This window comes from Amia ocellicauda, chromosome 4, assembly GCF_036373705.1.
Source record: "Amia ocellicauda isolate fAmiCal2 chromosome 4, fAmiCal2.hap1, whole genome shotgun sequence".
Taxonomy (NCBI): Eukaryota; Metazoa; Chordata; class Actinopteri; order Amiiformes; family Amiidae; genus Amia; species Amia ocellicauda.
This window is the reverse complement of record NC_089853.1, coordinates 23,283,728-23,311,682: the sequence shown is the minus strand read 5'-3', so window position 1 is coordinate 23,311,682 and position 27,955 is coordinate 23,283,728. Positions and strand designations below refer to the sequence as shown.

The following is a 27,955-nucleotide window of genomic DNA, read 5'->3' as shown; positions in this document are numbered from 1 at the left end:
GTTACCTCTTCTACTATCACAAGCACACAATACACAGGTTCTCTCTATGGCTGTCTTCATGAATGCACCTACCACTGTGTTTCTTAATATCACCATACAGGCTACTACTTGCATGTTTCTACATATAAATAAAACTCCAACTGTACCAGACCTTAAAGAATATTACACCAAATTGTAGCACCCCCTAGTGGATGTACTCAACTACACCACACCCTTATTATTCAGTAGGAGAGGGGGACACCTCTGTTCCAACTCTTCTTTAAATATCCCTGCAAACTGGGGCTTATTTCAAAGATGAACTTACAGAAAGGTACAGTTGAAATAAAATGTATATAAAGCACTAGAAGAGCAGAGCCACTGTGTTCAAGTTGATATAGCCTAAACATGCATTAATTAACCTATGCAAAATTTTAAACAAATTTCCACAACCATAAAATGTGAATTGAAAGTCAAACATTAACACTTATAATAATTATGCTCAAACTGCAATATCAATGCAAAACAGCCTGTGACCGTATATGTGACTCCTGTGGCCACAGTTGGACTACCTTCAAGCAACAATGTTTTTATCAAAAACGGTTGTAATTAACACTATTTTTAAAAAAATGCAAGTATAATAAAATTACAATTATAAAACTGCAAGTTAAGAAAAACAGTGGAGGTGCCATTCTTCCTATACAAACGAAACAAGAACATGAGTTAACTTAAAAGGCGTCTCAATATCATTCATAGAATTACTTAAAAACTATTGAAACAAAATCACAATACCTTACAAGTACCAAAATCAAAGCTAAAATCACACATTTGTCCTCAGCCAATCACTTGCCCTCTTCCCTTCTTTCCCAGCCAATAACACGGCCCGCCTGGGATGGTGTAGAAAACCTTCTCCATCCACTACTAGCCAGAGTGGTTGAAGTTAGTTTTAGGCCCTTTAGATTCAAATATAGTTCCTATACAAATGTATTTGTGAGTTGTGTATGGCTTTCACTGTATATAACAATTCCCCCCAGAACAAATCTGACCCAGGTGTTTCCTCTATACCAGAGCAACACCTCCCCTGTCTTCACAGTAACACAAAGAGCACTAGTCAGCATAGTAAGAAGAAATGGCAAGTGATTTGGCCTGCAAGTGGCTGGTGAATGAGTTTCCAGACTGTCCTGAACAAGTGGAAACAGATGTGCCCTGTGGCCCTGATTACTCTGCATGTGAAAGACTTGCGAACGACCGATCTCTCCTGGGTGCAACACAAGATGACAATCTTAATTACAATTTCCCTAATTATGTAATAAATAAATATGTGCTGTGTAGATAAACACTGACATTTGTAAGAGTATGAAACAGCATAATAAAGAGGAAGAATTTAACCTGACACAGCCTCATGACAATCTGCTACTTTCATTCACACGTGTTGGAAATGTAATATTAGTGTTTTGTTTAGGCCAATAATTACAAAATATGACTGATAACACTTTTAATTTGCTACTGCAGTCAATCCAAGCTAATCCTCTTCTGGAATAAATAATAGAAGTGTTAGAACTCTGTCTTGTTCAATCATTGTTCTGATTTAATTAGCCTATATGGTTGGTTTTTTTTGTATTATTATTATTATTATTATTATTATTATTATTATTATTATTATTATTATTATTATTGCTCATGTATGATATTGTAGGTGCACTGTTTATGAATATACCAAATATGCGTTGGATTACTTGGTCAGCTGTTCACTTGTCTAGTACTAATGTGAAACCCATTTAACAGACACATGGCATAGGTGCACATACCAAAATATAGTTTTGGCAGCTTTTCTGTTTACGGTCACAAGCGTGAAACTATATTTGTAATCGTTCCCCCCTCCCCCTTTGCCGACTTTTTTTTTTTAAGTGTCCCACTTCAACTTTCCCTTTAAATGCGCCGGTGCTCCCAACGTGCTGTTGACCTTGTCATGTGACGTCACCCTCTCTATTTAGAGTCCGACATTGCTAAACAGCTGTTCGCAGAGCAGTGAGTTCTCTCTGGAATTAAAAGAAAGAGCTTTAATTGCCGGTATTTATCCGGGAGGGCAAGACTGTGGCAAAAGATCACTTCTTAACCATTTTAATCCGTGTTTGCAGAGGGTGTGTTTAGGACACGCATTCCTAAGTTCTCCTTCATCAAACGCTGGTATTTGATGGTGCCGGCGCACTTTGCTTCCTCACGTTTTAAGATGCCACCAGTGACGTCGGCGTAAAGACAGTGTAGTGGGTATAGTATAGCAGTAAGCAGTATAGCAGCCTGGACGAGAGATTAGCAGGTGTATTCCCATTTCTTATCAATGGCTTTTGTTACCCCACCCCCGTCCGCCTCCACAAGCCGGGTATCTCGCAGCACCAGACGGAGCACCGGCGTAGGCGTCTCCCCGTCCACCTCCAGTCCCACCCGCCTGAGTCGCCTGCAGGAGAAGGAGGACCTCCGGCAGCTGAATGACCGACTGGCCGCTTACATCGACCGAGTCCAGCAGCTGGAGAATGACAAGGCTGCCATCCGGCTCCTGCTGGAGGAGACGGAGGAGAGCTCGTCCCGGGAGGTGGGCAAGATCCGGCTGCTGTACGACTCCGAGCTCGCCGAGGCCAGGAAGCTCCTGGAAACCACGGCCAACGAGAGAGCCCGGCTGCAGCTGGAGCTGGGCAAACTGGCGCAGGACCACCAGCAGCTGCAAGCCAGGTAAGAGCATCCGCAGCAGCACTGCTGATGAGCACACCGACACCTGGGCTTGTTGGAGGTAGGAGCAGGACTTGGTTGAAACTGCTGTTGTCACTTTATTTTCACGACTCGAAGGCCTGGTTTGAACCATTTCAATTCTGCAGGCTCTGTGGCCTCGTATGTACTCAAGTATACGAAATGGTATGAAAAGACTTCTTCTGCTATATGCATCCTTGTTCTCTTCCAGGATGTTTTTAAAATATCCTCCACTAATGCACATGTGCTCAAGCAGCAAGATAGGCTAAACTTTGCACTGCTGCTGTCCATTTGTGAACTTCACTCGGATTACCAGTTCGGTCTATTAAACTCATTTCAGATTTGATCTACTGTAGCCTCTCGGTCTCTCATACTTCTACCAAGTATTCAATATAAATAGTGAGAGCAATTTAAAGTAGTTGTCCTATAATGTCTGTTTAAAATGTACTTTAGGTTTGTCAAACGTGCTCCTCCAACTCATAACTGTGACTAACCCTGCAACTTGACATCCTAGGATTATGAACTCTACTGGAAGAGATGCATTTGATCTAAAGATTTTTGTTTTGTTTTTTGTAGGAATGGTAAAAAGGAGTCTGAATTGACCTCGACAGCGAATCGTTTGAGGAATCTTGAAGCTCTTCTGAACTCCAAAGAAGCAGAGTTGGCTAATCTCCTGTCTGGAAACCGAAGACTAGAAACCGAACTATCTGAACTAAAGTCTCAGATCACGAATGTAACCATCCGATTCATAATGTATTTCTGTTTTGCTATGCGTATGGTTTTGAAAGGAGGTTCCTGACTCGGATAGGTTCAGCCTTCAGTATCCAATACTAAGTGCCCGAAGCGTTGGTGCATCACACTTATTAATCTGGTTTTGGTTTTCGGTTTATTAATTTAAGCAGGATTTTATTTTAAGGGATGACATCAAATTAAAAAACGGGCAGAAGGGGTTTATGCTTTGTTCTTAAAGCGTCTCCCACTGTTAAGTAAACTGCATTCTGTTTTTTAATCATCCCATACCCATAATTGCCATACTCATTTGTAAGAAAAACCCATTCCATTGTCTTGTATCCATAGGCTATGTAAGCATTATATGCTAAATGTCAGTGAATTTACACAATACACTTGTTTGACCCTCAGCTGGAGTCCTCTTTGAACGATGCTAGGACACAGCTTCACGATGAGATGCTGCAACGGGTCGATGTGCAGAATCAAATCCAGACACTACGGGAACAAATGGACTTCCAGAAACAGCTGCATGAAGATGTATGGAGGATGTGTAAATCAAATCTGTGTCGTGGTCTTGCCCGTTTCATTACGTCAAACTTAAAATGTATATTTGCATTCAAGTCTGTTTAGTTATCAACGTTTGTATTTAATTATTTGCAAATAGGGTTTGATTCTTCATCTAGAAGGATCATCTGCAGCCAACACGATATTCATAAATTATGTTTGTAGGAGATCCTGAAGATGAGAAGCCGCCATGAAACAAAGTTGGTGGAGATCGAGTCTGGGCGACAGAAGGAAATTGAGAGTAAACTTACGGAGGCGCTGAGGCAGCTACGAAGTGAACACGAGGGTCAAATACAGCAATATAAAGAGGATCTTGAGAGAACCTTCAGCGCCAAGGTAAATATTCTCAACGCAGACCTTTTTGCTGTAAGAACATTGATACAAATGTATGTGTTAATTTACAGCGCACAATTGTCCCAAGACAAGTTGGCATCTTGCAGAAATGGAGTTTGCATTATGAAATAAGGTGGTGGATTTCAACTTTATTATATATGCTCTCAAGTTATTTTACTTTATTACCCCAATACTAATCTCAGCTTGAGTGTGTACTGTTGACTTGTAGTTTTCATATTCTGCAGAGTTGACTTGTATAACATGTTAATCGGCCTGTAACTCAAGGGGGTTCATCTTTGTTGCAACTCAACTTTATAGCATTTGACACTCAGCAAGGGGTTATAGTTCCTGTTAAAAGCAGTGTCCCTGTGATTCTGCAATAACCTATTCTTAAGCATTATGAAATGCACTGATTTGAAGAACTTTCTCTCTTTTACAACAAGAACAGTCTGAAAAGGTACGGTGCAACGACAAGCTCTTGTTACTTTCCTGAATGTTTGTTTTTTCTAGATTATGCAGTTTCAGATCAGTCCGCAAGAATCCATATGTAGGAAAATGTTAGGACCGCAATCAACAGAGTGGGTAGAGAGGAAAGCAATAGAGAAGGTAAAAATCAGGGCAGAAAGACCCACTTTAAGGTACTGAAATGATCTGGAACCAGTACTAGTCCTCTATGAACAACATCATGTTAGGTATTGTACTTTATGTAGGTAAACAGCACTATTAAAAGTGATCCTTCTCTGTTCTAATGATGAAATGTTAATAGTTGCAGGAGCTTATGTAGCAAAGGAATCTGTAACAATTTCTCAGGCATGACAGTACTTTTAAGTGGTACATATCTCAGTGTGCAGTGTGGCTCTGAGAGTCGAGTGAGCATTGAGTGGCTAAAAAGTTAATGGAGCTGGCAACTGAAACTTACTCAAGATGAGTATTTTCTTGCTGACTGTGAAACCATTTTCAAGCCCTGTGTTCCTCATGTAGCTGGAGAACGCACAGCTAGCTGCTGCCAAGAACAGTGATTTTGCCTGTGCCGCCAGGGAAGAGCTCATGGGAACCAAAACGAGAGTGGAAACTTTATCATCACAGCTCAGCCAGTTTCAAAAGCAGGTAAAGAAAGGCTTCCTTTTTCACACTAGCTGTAATTAAGCAAAACATTTCTGGACATTAAACTTTTAACCATTGCCTTGTCTAATTAGAACAAGTTGCAGTACCGGTTTGAGTGACCTAGATGGCAGTCTTTGAGCAGAAATATGAAATCGTAAATAGTCCTCAGTGTTGTCATCCTGATGGTTACAGCATAGGCAAATATTAATGTTAAATGTTGAATGATTTTTCTGGTGTAACCATTGTTCCTTCTCAAATTTCTGCCAAGTACTGCAGGATTGTAAAATCTTAGGATTATAAACTTCTCACTGCATATGGCATTGCAGGGTGTGTACAAAAAAATAGACCCCTATCCTTCCCCGGGTTGAGTACAGTATGGAAGGTACTAAATGGTCGTCTTGTTTTCATGGTAGAACACAGCCCTGGAAGCGAAGGTGCGGGGTCTGGAAGAGATGCTGGACCAGGAGAGAGAGTCGAGCCACCGCCGTTTGACTCGGAAAGATCAGGAGATGGCAGACATTAGACAGCAGATGCAGGGTCAGCTGGAGGAATATGCCAATCTGCTGGATGTCAAACTGGCTTTAGACATGGAGATCAATGCATACAGGAAAATGCTGGAAGGAGAAGAGCAGAGGTAAGATTGCTCGTTAGTATCTCTAAGGCCCTTTCTGGGTTATATAGCTTTCCCTTGAGGAGTTAGTTAAAGCTCCCTACATTTTGATCGCTTCAGAGTCTTTCAAGTGCTTTTGTTTACACCAAAGTAACATTTATTAGGCATCAGTGTTTAGAAAAATGTTTATCTTGTAGATCTGCAGTGACAGTGTTTCTGATAACAATTGTTTCAATATATGAATGAATACCATTGCAAAATGTGTAAACACCAATGTTTAACAATAAATATAACTTCAAATTTCTACAGGGTCAGGTAAGATGCATGTTCATACTTTAGTTAGCTATGTAATTGATTGTGGCTGTGTGTCTCAGGCTGAATCTGTCCCCGAGCCCCTCCCAGCGCATGGCAGCCCCTCGCACTCATGGTGCTCGGAAAGCAAGAGGCAAGAAGAGGAAGCTGGAGGATCGAACCAGTGCTTACAAAATCTCCCAGCATTCCTCCAGTGTTGGCAGTGTGATTGTTGATGAGATTGACCTGGAGGGAAACTTTGTAAGGCTCAGGAACAGTTCTGAACACGTGGGTTTTTTCAGCTTTGTTCTCATTTAGTTTTTTCTCTGCTCTTCTAGATGCTGTGTTGATGTGAAGTCTCTATGCCAACTCTTACTTTGATTTACAGGACCAGCCTATGGGTGGATGGGTTCTCAAAAGTTTCACCACAGTGCCAGACACTGCCTTCAAAATCCCATCTCTGTTTGTGCTCCGAGCGGGGCAGACGCTCACTGTAAGTAAACCAAAGGGTTGAACTGGCAAATGTCCCATTTTAAGGTTCTGTAATTAAGACTTAATTTAATGAAAAAACGTGGAATCCACTCAAACCTGTGGAAAATTTATAAAAATAAAACTTAAAACATGATGAGCAAAATTTAAAGTATTACTTACTGTAACATAACAACATTCCCCAAGTAATAGTATATATTGCAACACATGCGCTGTAAAATACTCTCATCTGTGTTCTGAGCAGTGTGCTCTGGGGCAGCATACAATCTGACACCCGAGTTCCAGGGCTTTCAGAGGGTCTTGGGATTGGCTAGATATCCGTAGAGTCATGGTCTGTGATTCGGTGGAAAATGTAAGATATCATGTCATCAAAATAGAGATACACAGTAACGTCCTTCCCATTGGTCAATACTATGCCTATGTTACACAAACGCCAGCAAAGACGCAATGTAAACAAACCGCACATGGTTCTTTTCAGCAGAATCTCAAATACGCAGCTAAAAACACGTCTCTATCACAAATAGTTTCCCCATAAATTAACTTTAATTGATTATTTAACAAAGTTGTTGTGTTAGATAAATATTAGTCTATGTAAAAATACCTTCCTATTACAAGACGTGTGGAAATAACCGCAGCAATAAAAGCAAACCTGTCAACTCTCGCACGTCTTGTGTCACACTCGTATTATTGTTGCTGACATTATCACAACTTTTTATTGCCACAATTTCAAATTAGCTATAAAGGTTGTGACTATTTGTTTCTGAAGGAATATTTTGCAACTGTAACTGACCGACCAATGTTTTTCTTTTTCAAATTGTACCAATTACATTTTCATTCAATTGCTTAATAGTTTAGCAGTCTGAGCCGCAACTAAAATGCCCTAACACTGGCGTCCTTGTGGCAATGTTTTCTGGTCATAACGGCAAAATATAAAATGTGTATCTAGCCAATTTATAAGAAAGAAAGTTTACAAACGAGAGGAGGCCATTTGACCCATCGTGCTAATATACTTATACAATATACTTAACTAAACGATTTACTTTCCCATGTTTACAAACCACACTCAACATACAGACTGTCGGTCTACGTTCAGAAACATACCTGTGTGCTTGAGTTCCAGCGAAATAAAAAATAAATGCAATAGCTGGCTGTGTATGCAGCTTTTAGGTGGGTTAACACACCAGCTGTAGATTTGTGGTAGTTTAACTGAACTGCACATATTATACACTTAAGTGTTTTTCATTTAGTTTGTCAAAGTATTTCCATGCAGAACTTATCTGTGAGGAAGCCATTGGGTGTGTCTGCAGAATTCCACCGATTTGTGGGTATATGGACTTTGTCAATGCAACTACTATAATTCTAAAACCCTTTGATCCAGGTAATTAAAATCTTAAATGGTAGCCTAATGCCCGATCATATTAGCAAAACGTTGGAGCCCAAAAAAGCTTCCCGATGGGTCATAAAAATACTAAATCTTTTTACAAACCTAAAATAGCCTATAATGATAAAAATAAGATGACCAAGATAGGAACAAAACTACCCTAATGGATTGGATTTAGCATTCCTGCTCTGAAGGGGATACTGGCTGAGTTTTTGTGTACATCTGTTTAGATCAAATAGCTCTTTCTTATTCTCAAAAACAAAATGTAAATGAGTGTTACCTTTGCTGGTAAAATATTTTCATTGTTTAAACACATGTAGTTAGCTTGTATCTTAATTTAAGGCTTCAATCTAATGGATGTACATATTGGTTATGTTACTGAGGTGTAATAAACTAAAAATAATTCAAGTATTTAGTTTGTGTTGTTGCATAAAACAATACAAAATTAATGCAGATTTTCCACAGAATTTACAGAAAAAGTTCAGCATAATCTAGATTTTAAACTTCTGCAGATTCTGTCTGGACCTGCTCATAACCTGGTTATACCTCAGAAATCAAAGTGTGATCAACACACAAAGCATTTATGGCTTCGCTTATGAAATCTGAACCACACATTGTGTGAAGTGTTTTGCCCCAAACTCTAATTTGAGTTGTGTGTGCATTAGTGCAATACCACACTATACTGAGAAACTGTTAGATTTTGCATTCTGCATTTGTGATGGTGACCTGTCTTTCCCTAGGTTTGGGCAGCAGGTTCGGGGGTTAACCCAAATCCTCCCAGTGATTTTGTCTGGAAGAATCAGAGTACCTGGGGAACATGCAGTGATGTAAGGATTGTGCTGGTAAACTCCCGTGACGAGGTGAGATGATGCATTACCTACGTAGTCCCTTTAGCTTTGCTCACTGAGTATGCCTAGAAATCAGTTGCATTGTAGGGGAGAGGTGCGGGACCAAACAAGTTGCCTGCGCTGCCTCAAAGAATGGCTATGGAAAATGTGGTGATTAAATCTAAAGATACCAAGTGTCTTAAATACGTTCAGTAAAATAAGATGCCGTGAATAAAAAAGGCTGGCTTTAGTAGTATTAACCGCTCCTTTTGGATGAATATAAAACTATTGGTGTCTCTTTTCAAGAACATGCTTCTAACATGAACTGCACCTCCTCTGCAAACTATGGATTGCTGGGGAACAGTGATTGCAAAAGGCTATTTTTAGAGCAGGCCCATTAAGAGTTCACCCCCTAGCTGTCCTGAAGCCGAGTTCATCCTCTCAGGCTGGCAGATCTGGCCCTTTGCCAGCATTCTAGCAGTTTCTGTGAACTGATTAGATTGATCATCGGAGGCAGACGCACAGATATAAGGGATGGGTGAACAATGGCTGATCTGTGTTGGCGATGATGTCGGGTTGTGCCCTCGGCGCTGCCTTGTCCTTCACAGGTGACCGCAGAGCGAACGCTGTTCCGGACCCAGAGAGAAGGCGAGGGAGACTCCGATGAGGATTTTAATGAAGAGGTGGTCAGTGGCAGTGAGGTGCACTTCCGACGGCCGGTAATCCTCTATTGAGATTTGACAGAGCAGGCAGGCCACAATGATTGTTACAAAAAACACGTAATATCTGACCGTATTTATATAGTATTCTAGGTTTCCCAAAATGTCAATATTAAGAGCCATCTCCAGTATTTATTTTCATTGAAATCCCTGAAACTGCTTGAGATGCTAATTTGTGGTATTTCTTTACCATACTTTTTTACATGTATAGAACTGGGATTTTATTTTTGATTTATGTATTGAAGTACTTCCTAACCCTAACCCTGACCGCAGCGATTATTTTATCTATGCCGTAACCGGTTATTTGACAGTGTGGGATATTTGTATTGGTGTCTTTACTGGATGCACAAATGCAATTCTATAATTCCATCAAGTCTTCCTATACATGGACCTTAAGTGTGTGTTTCTTATCACTTGCCTCGCACCTTAGCCAAAACGAAGAAAAAAGAAGTGTTGTTCAGTGTCATGATTTGCCTCAGTTTGAACAGACAGACTGCTGTAGGTGAGACAGAAACCCCTCACACTCATTTCCCTGTAGTGTCATTTGCTTGCTCCGCTTCTAATTCCGACCATTTGGCTGTGCACGGTAGTCGTATTTTAAGGACACTGATGTAAGTAGTAGTAGTAATGCATATAGTCCTAAATTGGCTATATTTGCCAGTTTCCACAATGTAGAGAACAGTGCTAACAAACTGGCATGTAGACAAGCAGCAGATAGATGCTGACTGCAAGCTGATGCATGAGAATTCCCATAATATCCCGCTGTGATGCCTGGTATGCAGAAGTTCACCTTACTGGTAAAGGTATAGAAACTGCTAATTTTCCTTTACTTTATGAGCCGGCTCAATAATCAGATACTTTGATTAAAGGTGTTTGTGGTAAGTAAGCTTCTCTGATCGTGAGCTCTCCCTCTCATTGCATGGCTACCGGTCTCTTATCTGTGTGATCGGTAATTTGCAATAGTATATGCTTCTTGTTCCACAGTGGCACTTCAGAAATAAAGCAAGGTTTACAGAAGTCATGTAGCACGTGTGTGTTCCTCTGCAACACATGTATACATGAGAAGTACTGATCCCTGATCTGTGCTTTGTGCATGGCATGTGTCCACTAATGTCCACCTCTTCATGCTGCTAAAAAACGGCAATTTATCAAGGTATTGTTTGGAACGCTTCAGTGAGAGGCATCATCTGGGTTTTGTTTTGTTCACAGGGGTGTCACACAGTTGAAGATCCCAGCTGTGCCGTTATGTAACCTTGCAAATGCTTGGCCTGGAAATCCGAATGTGAAGATGCCAATACTGGAGTTGACCCCCTGACCTCCCCAATACGTGCGCCAGTTCACATTGTGACTTGGCTCATCTGCAAATACCTTATTAACCAGTTGTTGAAATGCATCCCTTATAAAGGATCTAACAGTATTCCCTTTTGTAATGAGATTCCTTGTTAAGGATGGACTTGCAACAAAAGTTAGTATTTAGAAACCTTAACCATATATGTTGTGGATTATCACCTCCTCGCTGCTTAACAATGAATGTAATTTAAATTGCATTACTAGATACGAGAACGCATGATCAAGAGTATCTCAGGATTTACTGGCCTGTGCCTTGGTTGAATGACAGACTGAGAATAGTCAGCACAGCTACCCTGGTGCTATGATTTCTAACAAAGGTCAGTTTCACTATATTATTTTTTCTTTACTTAATACATCTATATATTTTATTCATTTAGGACCTGGTAAATATGATTTATGCTTTGCACAATAGTAATTCTATTAAATAAGCCTGCCCACAAAATGGAACTCTTAGCACTTTCTTTCCTTAGAACCACAGAGGATTGCGTCTTTGTGTGTCTTGGTTTCAATTGGAATATTGTAAATGTGGTTTGGGACACCATATAATGGGATTTTAGCATCTGAGATTTTATATGATTATATAAATGTGATAATATGCATCCTATGCACGTGCAGTGGCCAAGGTATTATTCAGGATGTTTGTAAGGTTACCCATAGGTTTTTTTGTTTTATTTTTATTATTACTACAGATTTTTTAAAGTGTATTAAGTTAATTGATTTTTGTGTCAGACCAATTTGTAAGTACACCACAAGTTTTTTTTTGTTTGTTTTCCTCCCCCCTCTTGTATTGCATGGTTATTTAGCTTTCCAGGGTCGGACTGATTATTCTAGGCATCTACTGTTATTAACCGGTACCAATCTCATTGATCAACACTATTCTACTATTCTGTGTTTACACACTGTTATATAAAGTAGTGAAAACTGTTTTAAAATGCAGTGACCTTTATAATCTTTATTCAGTTTTTGGCTAAATATTGCCATTTGTGAAGAATGCCAACATGTCTCTTCAGTCATTGTAAATTATAAAAACAAATTATTTTGTATTCATTTTAATAAAGATTTATTACATAATAGCATAAAGCTTTTTGTTGATTTTTCCAAGGTTCTAGTCCTGCAGCATTCTTGTAATGTTTGTCACTTTAATTACCATGGTTAATACTGTAGAGCTTCTCATATTTACTATAAAGTTATAAAATCGTATTTATAATGGCCTAATCTTATACGATGCCTGTATATATCAGAACTAAACAAGATTCAGTACCCTCTTAACTGCCAAGTAGAAAAAAGGGTAAAAGGAATTTTACAACCAAAACATCAGCAATGTTTAAAACAAAAATAGTAAAGTGCACATTATTTCACTATTGGTGTTTTTAATTTTGAAAGGAATGCATAAACAAAGATTTCATATCTAACTCTACTGCTGAAGAGTGACCTGCACTCATGTTCTTAGTGACATCTATTTAAAGCTTAGGCATTAAGGTTACATTTCTTAGGTTTTTTTAATACCAGAAATTTTAAAGGCTTAAATTTATATAACTGAACTTGCAGATCCATCAGACACTATGATATGAGCAGCATGAAATGGGTTGGGGGTGGAGGAGAGTGTGATCATGATCTGGGGAAAACTGCATTGTCTAACTCATTGTATAAAACAATATCACTGGAAATGGTCTGTGGTCCTGGACATGGGTAAACAAAAGTTGTCACCTCTTTACAAATGCCAAAGGCTTGATTTAAAACTGAACTTTGACCTACCTGTTTATAGAAAACTACAGACCTATATTGTGGTGGCTTTACTTTTTAATCAGATGCTTCTTTCTTCTACTCCTAAAATTAATCTCCATCAAATACATATCTGTAGTCTGCTATGACGAGGTGGGTCTAAATTTTGATTGAATCCAGCCCCAGATCCTGATATACTAATCCCAGGAGAAATATTCACAATTTCATGATAATAACCAAAAGTAATTCCAATTTTTTTACATCTAAAATCTCTTCCTTTTTGATAGTTTGTTTAAGAGTGGCAAATTGAGAAATTGTCTAGAATCAAGAGCCTGACGGTATTCCGTGTCCGGCAGTGGGAATTCCGTTGTTAGTCCTGGATGAATATTTCCCCGCCATCTAAACGACAGTCTCTTTGTTCTTGTCTTTACTGGAGTTCTCAAGAGGCAGTGTTTGCGGAGTGCAGGGCAGCACTGCAGGTCGTGGTATTTGGAGCCTAACCTTCTGATTAGTCTTTTTCCATTTCTTAAAAAGGTGGACATGATATCGTAGAGACACCTGTAGTTACAGGAAGAAAAAAAAAAAAGTTTAAAAGTCACAGAAGAAAAAAAAAATGTTGTTCTTATTTTAAAACAATACTTTACACTTTGTTTAAAAACTTTCAACCAGGGCAAATATGAAAGCTGAGGCCCACATTGGAATCTTTTTTAATCTAGTACAACCTGGGAAAGCCTACCAATGGATTTACATTGAAAGCAATTAATCAGTTTGGTTTTGTATTTCTATGCTGTAAAAGTGGTACAGTACCACTGCAACTTATGTACATTATCAGGGGCTTGAGGTGACGATTGCTTGATCTCCCCATATCCTGTGCAGCAGCTAGAGCAACTATTTTGGAGAGGGTTAAGCGGAGACAACTGCCGCCCGGCTCTCAGAGGCCAGTATCTACTTGGGAAACCAGTCCTAATATGATACTGTCTTCAAATGCTGGGGGCCTAACATGGTGTCCAAGGACTTGGTGGAGTTCTGGCTCTTGTTCTACTTGATTTCTAAATGAACTAATTAATTGCTAAACAACAAGCAAAGCATTGCTTCCAGGTTTTAGGTAGGTGGAGATTTTAAAGGGACAAATTTGAAGGGCTACAGAGCTCCATATCCTGGCCATAGATTAAACTAGTACTGTCTCAGACAAGGCTTAATTTGCACGCCACAAAGTTATTACACATTTTTCAACATTTGTTTTAAACCATTCTGTGTCTTAAGCCAAAGGGGATTCTTCACTTTGATTAACTTACAGTCGTCCAAAAAAGGTAGATTGTGAATAGTGCTAGTGTCAGAATTATAAGTCCAATTGCCTCCATGCTGTTGCTGTAGTAAAGGTCCATTGCCCCCTGAACACACAGCCACCCTGAGAGGCTTGCTAACGGGGTTATGAACATGAAGCAGATGGCGTCTCCGCAGAGTGTTCTCCGCTGGTGCTGCATTGCTGGAGTGTCCAGCCACTGAGGACAGAAGAAAGATTTTGTCATCAGTTACATTTTAATTACTTGGTAGACCAGATATAACTAATATTCAAAGATGAGTTTGATCACCTTATTATATTTCCAAGATCATAACTGAACTGGAGCCATTCTATAAAAGGTAATAGCCCTGCTATTTTATGTATGAAAATAATTAAATAAATTATTATTCTTAAATTGAGTGATATGTATCTAGTGTTTATTTTTAAATTCCCAAACAGGACTTCAATGTGACCATACAGCAGAGTATAACACTTAATTTAACATAGTTTATTGCTCCTTGTGGCTCCCTTTAAAATACATGTGACTTAATCAGTAAATTACTGGTATCCCAAGCCACAGTTCACATATGAGATAATGTCCATTAATACTGTAATACCAAGCGATTCCCTGTCCCCAGCAGCGGAAAGAAACAACTATCTAATCTTATCTTCCTGTTAAGTGGCATTAGTTTAAAAGCAGGGTGACATAGCAAGCCCATAAATGTGCTGTCCTGTATCCAAGGAAACCGGTATCAAATGCTTTGTCATCTGCCATTCTACACAGGCATTCGGTTTATGATTGAGTGTGTGAATTGCGGCTTCTTTTATTAAGCATGCTTTTTTTTTTTGTAATTAACTGCTCACATCCACAAAATTAAAGTTAGAAATGTCACTTCGAAAGAATGTCAGAGTGCCAGTGTCCTATCAATTCTAGCCTGCTGTTCCTGCTTTAATTAGACTTCATTTCAGGTGCACTTTGTATTGCACTTATGTTGTAAGTCGCCTTGGATAAGGGTGTCTGCCAAGAAATTAATAATAATAATATTAATAATAATAATAATCAACGTTGGCCCCGCAGACCAGTGAGGGAAGCCTTTGCAATTTCGAGTCCCATGCACTGCGCTCCCCTTTCCAGTTTAATTTCGGGCCCTGTCACGTTTTCAGACGTACACTAAGCTACATTGTAAGCTCCGTTCCCACTTCTTTTACCTCACTGAGTGGCTTTGGCAAGCGTTCCAAGGCAAATTCAAAGTGACAGAGCTCACAGTGACTTGTGTTTGAAGCTGTCAGCCAGTGTTCCAGACAGCTGCGGTGCACCATGGCCACAGTGCCAGCGCATTCACACGGGGACAAGAGGTGCTCCACGCTGCCGCCTTCATGGCAGATCCTGCAGAAGGGATCCTCACTGCAAAGGCTTCATTAATCCACAAGAATAAATTAGACTAGAACAACTGTGACACCAGAATGAAACAGAATGCTTGCCTAGTATTACATCACGTTATTTATACACAAACAGGTATACTACAGACTACAGACAGCAGCAAATGCTAAAACAAGCTAAACCAAAGAGTATATATTATTACATAGAGTATCTTTTCATTGTTAGCACCATCTCAAAATAGCTTTATTTAAGTTGATATGTTTTTTGTGTCAAATTTTAGACAAACAAGAAGCCCCCCTTCCCCACCCCGCCCCGGCATGTTTTTCATGATTGGGCAGATTTGGAGTCACCCACCTGTTAGTGCTAGGACTCGATACAACTGAAGGGACAGGAGCGCCACAGTCAAAGACCTCCTGCACATAGGCCACTGGCTGCTCTGCCTCCCCACAGGAGGTCAGTGATTTTATTTGCACCACAGAGTCAATTGGAGAAGTAGTGACGGGAGTTTCCTGGGAATCCATGTCTGCCACCTAGGGAGCCATCCATTCCATGGATTTAACATACGCCCGTGCAGTCCACCTGGAAGGCAAAACCACACTGAAAATTGGAGGAGAGGAAACCCATTGTAATGACAGGCTGATGGTGATTCAGAGAAGGTCTGAGGAACACATGGAACTGTATCAGAATTGAGGCTCCACTGGTGATAAAACTTTGTCATCATCTGAATCTCCCTCACCCCCGACACTCTGAATGAAAAGGACTGATAACTTTGAAGTTCTTATATGTTAGATCAGTGTATAAATATCACCAATCTAGAGGGAATTCAAATCTGGCACAGCATGCAGTATTACATCATTGAAACTACAGCAACCAGGATACACTGTTCTTGGATTTAATCCTCCCCGATGTTGGACACAACAAGCTAGAAATAAACAGTAAATGGCTACTGAATCCTGTTTAACTCTGTATTCTTTCCCTGTTTACTTTACGACTCAAGTGTAGTAGAAATGTAAAATGGAAATGTATGATAATCTTCAAACAGACGTTTTTAATTTTCTGCTATTAGTAATGCAGAAATAAATCAAGCAACACAGGTCAAAAGTATTGTTCTTATAAATCGTCAGGGATTGTGAGCCACAAACATGTTCACCAATAACTTTTTTTTACCTACTTTTTCTTTTTTTCTTTTCTTTCCTAGTTCATCTGAATTCCTTTGTTAGGTTGCACACAATCTCAGCCATCTATATGAGGAGTGAAGTAGGAGGCTTAAAGGGTGTGTGGCAGTGGCTTTTGCTTTGATCTCAGTTTCACATGTGCTTCCAGCACACAGTAAAAGAAGGGAACACTTCCCTGGTAATCCACAGCCTCTTATCTCGGCACGGAAGTGTATTAATTGGATAAAGTCAACACAACCCAGCGAATTCAGAGGCCGTTGATTGTGAACTTTTGTACATAGGTCTGGATTAAACAAATATATATATATATATATATATATATATATATATATAAATCACTTCATTTTGCAAATACCATTATTTGGGATGAAAACATTGATCAAAACAAAACAGTTAAATTAAGATTCATGTTATAACATTTTTCCTTTTTTTTTTAACAGAACGGAAGATGACTGTCACTTTATTTTATACTGAATTCCTTTGCGACTTTTACTGTAGTATAGCAAAGACCCTTTGGGCACCTTAGAGTACTTTGGACTACATATTTTCTATTGTTTATGGTGGTTATATTTTCTATCTATTTAGGAACAAACAAATAGAGAAGATCTGGAGTTAAATATGGTAAAAAGCATGATGACAATAAGTAAGAGATGCAAGTTGTTTTAGAAGAGTTTATTATTGAGAAAATATCAGCAATATTGTATGCATTGAACTACAATGTTTAATAATAAAGTAGTTCTTTAAATAACAAAAATCAAGTTACTGAAATTTTTTTATTAGATTTTCCAACAGTTTAACCTTAAGAACAGTTTTTTTATTCAGAAAATAATTATACACTATATACCATATTAATATCTGGTATAATTACATTATGTATACAAATAAAGAAATATCACTTTAATAACCAGATATTGTATAGTATATAGAGTAGCAGAACCTGATAAAAGGCATTTTTAGAACTGGACTTTTATTTTATGTTATTATTATTATTACTATTATTTACTAACAGTACTGTGTTAAATGTACAAGTTTAAAAAATAAAATCTTTATTAAAATAGATGGACATTTATATCTGAAATGGTACATGCTGTACTGCTGTATACAGGCATACATACACAACTTATTTGATCACTTTTCAATATTAAGTTAGGAATTACAAAGCTTTTTTATAATAAAATCACATATGCAATAACAGTAAAAAGGTTTATGAGTTTATGTTATTTCAACATTTGCCTTTACAACCACTCCGCTAAATGCACATTCAACATCCACACTGCAGAAAGGATTTCAAACCTTTAAAACTTCAGAGTAAAGCATAACACAACAGCCAAGTCCTAGGAATGTATAAAAAGGAGAATGTAAGCATTAATACATTAGAAGATTGTGTTCAAATGCTTACCTTGAAGGCAGTCTTGAGGTACATGCTGTGAAAGTTGTGTAAAAATAAGTAGAATGATAGTTTCCTCCTTCAGCAGTACTGAGTGTTTGCTTCAGAAGACATACTCGGCAGACTGTTTCTGTTCAATGTTAAGATTAGCATTCAGCTCAAGGTCAGCGGTGAGAATAGATGGGGATTAGATTGGAAAGTAGGCACAGACTAGACAAATGGAAATCCTTTTCACATCACTGCAAGTTACACCAAGGGCACCTACTCACTATAGCACCATAATCCAGTTAGACGTTGCTATTGCAGGGCTTTAGCTTGCCAGACGTTATGGTAATTTTGGCAATGTACAGATTGACAGCTTTCAATTGGGGAGGCACTGTCCCAACTTCAAAGTTCTCTTAGGTAAAACCTGGACTCCACCTCAGTAGTACATTTCTAATTTTAGCCATCTGGCTCACAGGCCTCTAATCTGTCAGTCAAATATATTCTTTCATACCCTTTTTTATTTCCACCTGAGACATTAAAATTAGTGTATTTAAATTATTTGTATTATTATATTAGTATAATAATAATAATACAGCATACATAGTACGCTGCAGCATTCGTGTAGATTTTTTCAAATTCACATCAAATTGAAAAAAAAAGAAAATTTAAATGGGGATGAGGTTAAATTATACATGTATACATACACACACACACACACACACATACACACACATATATATATATGAATTTAAATATGCAGATTTATATTGCCATTGATCCTGTTGTATAAAAAGAGATAATCCAGCAGCTGCTCTATGAACAACAATGGTACAGTGGGAAACAGCGCAAACTCTGGAGCAAATCAACTGAGCCGGCCTGTGCATAATTGAAACTGTCTAGTGCTTTTTCTTTTTTAAATGCAGATAGGAATACATTGAGAATTTTTTTAAGACCATTCCCACAGAGTCCTCCACAGCACTGACGCTCCTCATTGTTGGGCTTGAATTGCGTTGTTTGAGCAAAACAATATCTGCTGTACTGTAGGGTGGTGGAGCTTCACTTAAAGTGGTGTTTTAAAGCTGAATATGACCCTCTAACACAAATTAGCCAAAAGATCTGTAAATTATATATACAGTTGTTTTCTCGAGTGATTGTTCACAGACCTGTTTCTTTCTTGTCCAAATCAAAACAATCAGGATTAAAAGGAGAAAGTGCAGAAACTTGAAAGTGTTGCTCTGATGCGAGTGAAAGGGAAACTTTAGATGATGCACTCTTACCTAATGGCTCTCATTTGATTTAAAAGTTATAAAAATAAAAAATGACCTAAAAAGTATTTTGACTACAATTATATTACATTTAGATTTAGATTTAGATGAGGAGCAAGATGAATTGACATGTATGGTATTTAAAGATAAACTAAAAGTGTAAAGATATGAAAAGGGTAATAAAACCATGCCAGTAGCTGCTGTGGGAGAGTTTCCCTGTAGCTGTGCGCTGGCTGGGCCCTGTAACCAGCTCTCAGCAACGAGGTTCAGAAAGGATTCTTGATTTTTTTTGTATTTGCACTAATCCTATCTGCTATTCATTCACAAGCTGCTCCAAACAAAAGCATGGGGAATGGACATCATTGTAAATTCCTTCATGAACAGAAAGCGAGGGTGAATAATTCCTTTGACACTTTGGGACATTATAGAGAACCCAGACGCCGCAGATTATCACAGGCATAAAAACAAACCGGGCAGTAAGTATGGAAAAGGACTTCCTCTTTACTCAGTCCAGACTAGACGGTCAATCCTCGGTGAGGAGCTGCGTCTCGCCCGTCTCTACCCCTGTGCCCACTGGTTACACCCTCATTGTTGTGAGAGGGAAAGCTTCAATGGACTGACCTTACTTTAATCTCCCCAGGGCCCGGCCAAAACCAGCACAAATAGCTCACTTCATTTGAAGTAAAGAGTTCAGCCTTATAACCTTTTTTTAGCAGTTTTTTATTGTTATTATTAAGTATCATTTCAATGGTCACCTCCTTTGAAAACTTGTTTTTCTTTTAAAAAAAACCAACACAAAATCAAATGTATTCAGGAAACAAATGGTTTAGATTTTTCTAGATGGTTTAGATTCGTACTTCGAGTTGCCACCCTTGTCATTAAAATAAAACACGTTAATACGTTCTAACATGACCTTATTTTATATATGGGGTAAAAGTGCTTTAGTTTTTAATTAGTTTATCCTGCACATATTTCATTAGCTTGGAGGCTGGTTATTGGTAACAGTAATGAATAGCAACTCCAGTGCCAAGTTTACATCAGCTTTACTACCAGCTATTATGAAATCCCCTGAACAACATGTTTTGGATAAAATGAGTAACCTGAGAGAAATCTAATCTAGGGCAGGCAGCAGCTCCCTGTAAATTGGCTTTATCTTCTAACATCCTCTTAGAGTAGTTCAACATGCCTGTTCAGTGAAGAAGCAATGCTGAACTCGCTTGTGTGTGAATTACATAAAATATATAAAATGTTAGTAATTATTATTCCCGAGATGATGATTTTAACAGTGTAATCTGACCCGCTGTGTTAATGCTCGTGTGGTGTTGAGTTGAGGAAGCGGAGGCTCATGCTGAACTCTGCAGAGGCTCCTCGGACACCACACTGGAGGTCAGATTGGCAAGGAAGAGGCCCTGCTGAGAAGGAAACCCTCCAGGAAAACCTTCTGGAAAAGAAACATATGGAAACCCATTTTCTCTTTGTACAGACACAGTGAAGCTGCAGAGGTCTATTGAGCTCCAGGACCTCGGGCCTTAATCTGATAGCCAGAGGGAATCAATGGAGGCAAAAGGCCATCAGTAAGAACTTTAGTCATGGCAAGTAGTTTATCATTACATGTCCTTGTGCTGAGCATAGGGGAAGGACTCGGGCTTATTCAGCTGGTAAGCGGGCTGCTTTCTGCATATTAGAGAAAGCTTTCTTTTGTTTTATTTTTCTCAATTTTTTATTTTATTTTAAGCTGACAGAACTGGTCCCGTTGTTAGATGGCTTAAAGAACCAGTGTCTGAAGCATTGATAATATATTTAGCTATGGTTTAATGGTTTGCTCTTAAAAGGGGGCAGAACAGGCAATGGCTTAGGTCAGAGCAGGGTTTATGATGTAAGAGAGTGTGTTTTGTTTTTTCTGGGTCTTTTTGTCTCTGAATGGTATCAGACCTTTATAGGGTTGTTGGGCCAATTCACTTTCAGAGTGTGTCCTGGCAGAACATCTTTAATAAGTTTGTACTCCTGAAGCAAAGAGCCTTCAAAGAAAACACTGTCTGACAATTACCTGTGAACTGCCCAGCTGCACACTGCTATTCCAGCTTATAAATAAGTATTTTATTGTATTTTTTTAGTTAAGATATGCTGCCCAATAGTGTTTAATTTGCGGATTTCTTCATGGTTTAATTTCAATATAATTTAGCAAAAAGCGGAATCCTGTATTCTCATGAATGATACTTCACTACTGCAATACCATTACTGTCAGAGGCCACTCTCTAGTATGTATAAATAAAAACACTACAGAAGTAGATTTCCAGATCTATACCCCCAAAGCGCACACACATTTCTGTGAACCTAGACGTGCACCCACACACATTTATGGATTTCAAAATCTAGAAAACATTTTCATTTTAATCACTACATAACTGATGGAAAACTAATGATATAAACCAGACCCCTTAATCCAATTGGTTAAATTTGATGAAAATCTATTCTTTAAATACATGTTCAACATTATAGAACATTTTACATTTCTGGTTTTCACTGCAGAGTTCAACAATAGAAGCTGGGGCTTTTAAGTTCACGTCTTTATGAAAATGGCAGTTCCCTTATGGTACAGTTTGTTCATCTTTTTTACAATGGATTTTATGTCACATTCTTTAGCTTAGAAATATTTATAAATGCATGCCCATTTAAAGGAAAAAGACCCTTTGCATCTCCCAACAGTGTAATCTATAAAGAATGTTATCATCACCCATTATCATGTGTGCTCTAAAGTAGAAAGAGTGCGGTCTCTTAGATTGTTTTAAATGGAGCCTGAAGACAAGAGAGCTGACCATGTGACTTCTGTCAAGTGCCTAGCAGCAGTGTAGACTTACCTTATCTCTGAAGGAGAAAGGGATGGCTCAGAACAGTGATGGCACCACAGCTCCAGAGCCAGAGCTGTAACATGAAAACGCCTGTCCGTGACACTGCCAGGGGTAAAGTGGAGCTATTTCAAGTCGTGTACTTCAAGAAAGGCCTGCGCAGAGACATGACCGAGTGGACTTTATTGAAGCGGCTGCTGGATGCAGTTCACCAGCACTCCACCATGATCGGGAGACTGTGGCTTACCGTCATGGTGATTTTTCGTCTGCTCATCGTGGCTGTGGCTACTGAAGACGTCTACGCTGATGAACAGGAGATGTTTGTCTGCAACACCATCCAGCCGGGGTGCTGTAACATCTGTTACGATTCCTTCGCTCCAATTTCGCAGCCCCGGTTTTGGGTGTTCCAGATTATAACAGTCTCCACACCGTCTTTGTGCTTTATCATTTACACTTGGCACAGCCTGTCTAAGCAGCCAGAAGGAGATAACATTAAGGAAGCTAAAGAGACGTATGACAGAAGCTGCGATTCTGACAGCTGCTCCATCAAGTCTCACAGACATCTGGGGCACAGCCTGGCAAACGTGCTAGAAGGGAGCGGGGTGGGCAGCACCTTGAAGTCTGGCAGTTTTTCTGAGACAAGATACAAAGTAATTAGAGAAGGCAGCAAGAAGTCAGGTGTCTTGTCCAAATATTATATTTTTCACGTGTGCTTCCGTGCAGCCCTGGAGATTGGATTTGTTTTTGCTCAGTGGGTCCTTTATGGGTTTCGGGTCCCTGCTCATTTTGTTTGCACATCACTTCCCTGCACACAGAGGGTAGACTGCTATGTTTCCAGGCCGACTGAAAAGACGATCTTTCTGGTTTTCATGTTCTCTGTTGGGGTCTTCTGCATTTTCTTAAACTTCCTTGAACTTAATCACTTAGGATGGAAAACAATCAAGGTGTCCTTACTAAAAAGGGGAAACTCTTCAAGAGGGTACCAGGAAATAAACCAGGATACACATTCACTGACTTCACTGACTTACAAGGACATCACAAGCACTACCCCACTACCAACACCTGACCTGGTTGTAGAAAACAGACAACACTGGACCTACACTAGAAACTGTTCCGTTGTTAAAGACGAAAGAGAAGCAGGACCTACTACACACAATGAAGAAAACCCAACAGGGTCTCAGGCCTTGAAGAGCAATACAAGTAATAAAAGCAGAAGTTCAAAACAGAAGGGCACAGAAATCTGGATATGAAATCACTTTGCCATAAGGTTAAATAAAAAAAAAAAAACAATAACACTGACTTCACATTAATGTAACATTTAAAAAAATCAAGTCTTAAAACAAAAATTGAATTTTTTTTTTGTTGATTTTTTACATATTTGTTCACAGGATAAGTTTATGTAAAATATGAGCAATGTTTCCTGTGACAAAGTATATGATACTAGTATGGTAACCTTACACTGGAGGAAAAATGTTTTTTTACTTGACACAATTTGAAAACACTTTTGAGATGCATTCAATTTCTGTTCAAGAATCATTAAATAAGCATTTCCAATTTGCAAACTGGAAATATATACAGAACTACACAGCCAGGCAGAGAAACAAAAACAATACATAAAATAAGTAGAAATGCTGTCCAGGTTTGTTCAATATTTTCTTGTGATTTATTTATGCAATATATTTATTTTTGTATGCATTTACAACATCTATAAAACACTTCTGGTATAAATTATGCTGCAGTAAAGCAGGTGGGAATGCATACTGAGTAATGACAAATGATAATGAGCTTGGAACAATGGAGAAGGAAATACTTTGTAAACCTTAAGGGCTGTAAACTAGTGTTTTACAGTTATTTGATCAGTGTATTGTATTCTGCATTCATTCAATCTTGCAGGAATATAACACCCTTGGAGACAATAATGATAAATGTAATTTAATACGATTTTACTTCTTTCATGGTTCCGTAATTTATCATTTAACTCAGTCACCTCTTCAATATTGCTTGGGTCAGTAATCTACGTTAAATACTAATACTGAGAGAACAGCAGAATTTCAATTTTCAATACATTGTCTAGGTTTAATGTAATGTCTTATCCCAACTGCTTTACCTCATGAGTACAAGATAAAAGCCCAAACCGGTAATTTAATCAAGTAAAGTCTTGTCCATATTTCCATTGGCCCAATTAGTCAGAGAAAAACACCCCTGAAATAAATATGTTGATGTATAATTTATTTAAAAATGAAGTATATCTGATATTTATCACCTACAATCATTGATAATGAAAATTAATGACTATTTAAATCAGAGCTGTGTGAAGATTCTGAAGTTTTTCCAATAAAACACCATTTCTTCCATTTCCATCCACTAGTCATCATAAAACTCTTTATTCTTATAATTTTTTCCAAAATATAAGGGACCATTTTTGTTTGTCCAACTATTATAAAATCTCTTAAATTTTAAGTATTTCGGTATTTACAGTTGTTTAATGGATTTAGTAAGTTTACCCTTAATTATATTATGGGCAATAGGAATGTTTGCAAGTTTCAGAAAGGCATAGGAACATAAAATATTTAAAATATAAAAAAGAAAAAAATGTAAAGATGTTTCAGCTATTGCATTTGAAACCAAAACATTAATCATATTTAATGTTTGCTGTGCTCAATAAATATTATTGTAATATTAGGTCAAGGACACAATGTAAGAGGGTGTTATGTTAATTAATTCCAACAATTAATTCATTAAAGGTAAGGGGCAAAAATCTTCATAGAGGTAAAAATACAAGAGCAAGACCAAATCAATGTACATTATACCAATCAAAAAGACAAATCATGTAACTGGTCTCTTTAAATAAAGGCTTTTTTTTTTTTAACACGGGGTAGATCAGTAAAGAGAAAGTACAATGGAAAACTAAAATCAAAAGTGCATTCATGGATTTAAATGGTAAAGCTTTAGTGCAATGTAAATTACATAAAAAGCACTTAAATGTTGAGTGCAAGTAAGAGGTTTACCCCTATTTAACACAGAACTGGTAATATTTATTATGATGCATTTGTGTATCACAATAAGTCATACCATGTAAACAGAGAAGACTCAGAGAGGACAATCATTCAAAGATTTACAGTTAATATATACTCACAGTTTAAACTTGTGTTTCAGAAACACTTAAGACCACGGCAGGCAGATAGTAAACTATTCCACATCAGAGCAGAAAATGTACTGAGACAGCAACAGAAAATACCAACCCCATTACATGTAAAACCACATTTCACCCCCCCACTTTGAATATTATTATATTTTTTTTTCAATCAAGGCATACAAATGGTACATTTTATCTAGCCAATAGAAGTAGTTCCACTTTCATTACAAATGAAAAATGTACAAAATAAATACTTGAAAAATAAGACATATAAAAGTCTGTCAGTTGAAAAGCAGGGCTTCCACAGAATGCGACATCAAAGTGTCTTTGTGAGATTATTTAAAACTATGAGTTTGTATATCCACCAGTTTGGATAAAAGGCTTGAAACAAAATGTCTTTTTACTGTGGCAAAGGCACAATGACTTCCACATAGTTGATGGGGAAGAAACCAGATTCCCCATTGATCATGCCCTCATACCAGTTTTCATCAATCTGGTTGGTCAGAATGATGATATCGCCTTCCTTGAAACCAAGTTCGCCCTCGTTTTCAGGTTCAAAATCATAAAGCGATCGACAGCAGGGCTGGTCCATGTGCACTGAAGATCCTGGGGGGGAAACAACAGTGATGGTTTAAGCAATGTCAGTTAGATCAAATATGAGGGATTTAAGACAATTTGCTGCAAATTAATAGAAAGCTACAGAGGAAAGAAAATAAGTACCACCACCAAACAATCAGAGTGGCTCGGGAGCAAAACAGGATTGATGCAAGCTTCTTTTTCATCATATTTGGAGTCAAATCTGGCAAATCTGAAGAAAAATGTTATCCAATACATTGATGGATTATTCTTTCTTCTTCTCAAGATCCCAGTCTGTATGGGATTGCAGACAATGTTGTTTCTCAATATACTGTTATGTTCACTCCGATTTTTTTTTAAGCAGTAGCAGAGAAGTATGACATCAGAAGAGGAATGTAAAGTGTTCTTTGAGCGAGAGGAATGATTGAAGACTCTAGTACACCGCAGCTTTGAGGAACTACTCACGAGTGCTGTCTGAGCTCTCTGGGCTCTCTGGGCTCTCTGGCCATGAGAAGGATATGGATGAAACCTGTTCATCTGAGGAATACCAGAACAGGCATGGCAGGTGAGGCAGGCAGGTAAAGAAAGGAATGGGTTAGGTTAGACTGGAATTATGAAAGTAAATGAAGGGCTATATGTTAGGATGATGATCTTAGCAGATGCCCTTATCCAGTGACTTACAATTGTTAAAATGCATCATATTATTTTTTCACATACAATTCCTAATATATATCACTGGGTTTTTACTGGAGCAACCTAAGTAAAGTACCTTGCTCAAGGGTACGACAGTAGTGTCCCCCACCTGGGATTGAACCCACAAGTCCAGAGCTCTAACCACTATCCCACACTGCTGCCCAGCTAAAAAATAAATACATCTTAAATTCAAAACTTTAAATACGTGTCTATTAGAAAAGCTGCAAACAAAATAAAGGACATTTAATATGATAAACAATTGTATTATTAACATCAGTTAAATGTGTAAGTTCATAAAGGTTGTAATGTTACACCTACACGCTACCACAAGATGGTAAATCAAAGACTTCGGCCCCAATGCCTTTTTACAGCCATCTGGGATATGTCAAATCTCAGCAGGTCTTACACAATGTTTTGGCAAGTCCTTTTGGCTGCTAAGGAGGAATCATGGATCCTAAAACCCCCAAATGAATGTGTGTGCTCTAACAGCTCATTGCTTTTAATGAAATCAAATTCTATATTCACAATAAACACAATAAAAAATAAAGTATCCCCTTTAAAGTTATTATTCAGTAAGGAATATTAGTTTCATATTTTACAGTAATTACTGAAGTTATTTCAATTTAAAACACTAAAAACAAGAAGCTTACAAAATACTAAATATCCAGCTGCAGCTACACTGCAATATATTTTCTCTAAGGCATTGAGCCAATGGTTAGTAGGCTGATGAGCTTATTCCATTTAAATTGTAATACCTTTTTCAGGTTGATACCTACTTTTTCCATTTACAGTATGGTTGACCTGGACATCTGCAATAAATTATAAATACATTAACAACTGGGCAAGTCTTAAGGCAAAACGTTTTTTTTTTCGTTCTACATTAATGTGTCAGAATAATAAAACATTCCTGGAGGATTTTGCATTTGGAAAAGTGCGTAAAAAACAGGAGAGTGAATTCTGAATTAAATCAAATAATCAATTTCTTATAAACACTAAACCAAAATGTTCAACAAGATGTGCATTAAGAAAAATCTCCCCCATCCAAACCTTTAAAGCTTTTTGAATCGGAAAACATAGACCGAATTACATTACACAGTATAGAGATCCTAAGTAATCAATCCACACATCATCTAACTGCCAAGGTTTATTTCACAACGCATCCAAAATACCATTAGGAGGGAATGATAACTTATAGCCACTCAGAACCCAGCTTGATTGAAACCCTCTGAAAAAGTAATTCAAAGCTGCTTTAAAAAACATATTCAGTGTGCCATCATTTATGGAATGAATTTCTTTCTTAGTTCTTCTATGTTTGAAGCTAGAACATAAAGGATCTGGCAGTAAAATAAAAAAGAATAAGAAACCCTGATTCCCCTTCCTCAGTAAGGATCA

The 27,955-nt window shown here is 38.1% G+C and overlaps 4 protein-coding genes across 11 annotated transcripts in view; 2 read left to right on the top strand and 2 right to left on the bottom strand.

Annotated features, from left to right (window-relative positions):
* The first annotated feature begins 1,963 nt into the window (after positions 1-1,963).
* lmnl3 (lamin L3) lies at positions 1,964-12,188 on the top strand. 4 transcript variants are annotated; one of them, XM_066701483.1, is made up of 12 exons: positions 1,964-2,703; positions 3,295-3,451; positions 3,859-3,984; positions 4,177-4,347; positions 5,326-5,451; positions 5,862-6,082; positions 6,433-6,637; positions 6,738-6,842; positions 8,960-9,079; positions 9,655-9,765; positions 10,196-10,263; positions 10,975-12,188. In XM_066701483.1, exons 1-11 carry the CDS (start codon positions 2,315-2,317, stop codon positions 10,232-10,234), a joined length of 1,770 nt encoding a protein of 589 aa, XP_066557580.1. In that variant the 5' UTR covers positions 1,964-2,314; the 3' UTR covers positions 10,235-10,263; positions 10,975-12,188. The 4 variants fall into 4 exon arrangements, with proteins under 4 accessions (XP_066557580.1, XP_066557579.1, XP_066557577.1 ...); XM_066701482.1 differs by having other exon boundaries at positions 10,196-10,267; XM_066701480.1 differs by lacking the exon at positions 10,196-10,263.
* Positions 12,048-18,329, bottom strand: marchf3 (membrane associated ring-CH-type finger 3). Of its 2 annotated transcripts, XM_066701485.1 has the most exons (6): positions 18,075-18,329; positions 16,672-16,741; positions 15,855-16,079; positions 15,329-15,533; positions 14,133-14,339; positions 12,048-13,395 (listed from the first exon to the last, which is right to left on the bottom strand). In XM_066701485.1, exons 3-6 carry the CDS (start codon positions 16,019-16,021, stop codon positions 13,237-13,239), a joined length of 738 nt encoding a protein of 245 aa, XP_066557582.1. In that variant the 5' UTR covers positions 16,022-16,079; positions 16,672-16,741; positions 18,075-18,329; the 3' UTR covers positions 12,048-13,236. The 2 variants fall into 2 exon arrangements, with proteins under 2 accessions (XP_066557582.1, XP_066557581.1); XM_066701484.1 differs by lacking the exon at positions 16,672-16,741 and having other exon boundaries at positions 18,075-18,328.
* Positions 18,330-22,208: 3,879 nt separating this feature from the next.
* Positions 22,209-23,531, top strand: gjd6 (gap junction protein delta 6). The gene has a single exon (XM_066701474.1). The coding sequence runs from the start codon at positions 22,209-22,211 to the stop codon at positions 23,406-23,408; it is 1,200 nt and encodes a 399-aa protein (XP_066557571.1). The 3' UTR covers positions 23,409-23,531.
* An 839-nt stretch (positions 23,532-24,370) lies between these two features.
* sh3gl3a (SH3-domain GRB2-like 3a) overlaps positions 24,371-27,955 on the bottom strand; it is a 30,061-nt gene continuing 26,476 nt past the window's right edge. Inside the window, exons 9-11 of one of the 4 annotated variants that reach the window (XM_066701475.1) lie at positions 27,319-27,372; positions 26,336-26,407; positions 24,371-25,900 (exon numbers count right to left, since the gene is read on the bottom strand). In XM_066701475.1, coding sequence (XP_066557572.1) covers positions 25,695-25,900; positions 26,336-26,407; positions 27,319-27,372 — 332 coding nt within the window. In that variant the 3' untranslated portion in view covers positions 24,371-25,694. The remainder of the gene's footprint in view (positions 25,901-26,335; positions 26,408-27,318; positions 27,373-27,955) is intronic. The other 3 variants (XM_066701477.1, XM_066701478.1, XM_066701479.1) reach the window with 3 other exon arrangements.

Excerpts from the sequence above, each read along its gene's own strand:
- lmnl3 (XM_066701480.1), top strand. The coding sequence starts at position 2,315 with ATGGCTTTTGTTACCCCACCCCCGTCCGCCTCCACAAGCCGGGTATCT. Across the intron at positions 3,452-3,858 it reads TAAAGTCTCAGATCACGAAT|CTGGAGTCCTCTTTGAACGA; the intron begins GTAACCATCCGA and ends TTTGACCCTCAG. Across the intron at positions 3,985-4,176 it reads AGAAACAGCTGCATGAAGAT|GAGATCCTGAAGATGAGAAG; the intron begins GTATGGAGGATG and ends TTATGTTTGTAG.
- marchf3 (XM_066701485.1), bottom strand. The coding sequence starts at position 16,021 with ATGGATTCCCAGGAAACTCCCGTCACTACTTCTCCAATTGACTCTGTG. Across the intron at positions 15,534-15,854 it reads TCGAGTCCTAGCACTAACAG|CCTTTGCAGTGAGGATCCCT; the intron begins GTGGGTGACTCC and ends GGATTAATGAAG. Across the intron at positions 14,340-15,328 it reads TGCCAAAGCCACTCAGTGAG|TGGCTGGACACTCCAGCAAT; the intron begins GTAAAAGAAGTG and ends TTCTGTCCTCAG.
- gjd6 (XM_066701474.1), top strand. The coding sequence starts at position 22,209 with ATGGCACCACAGCTCCAGAGCCAGAGCTGTAACATGAAAACGCCTGTC.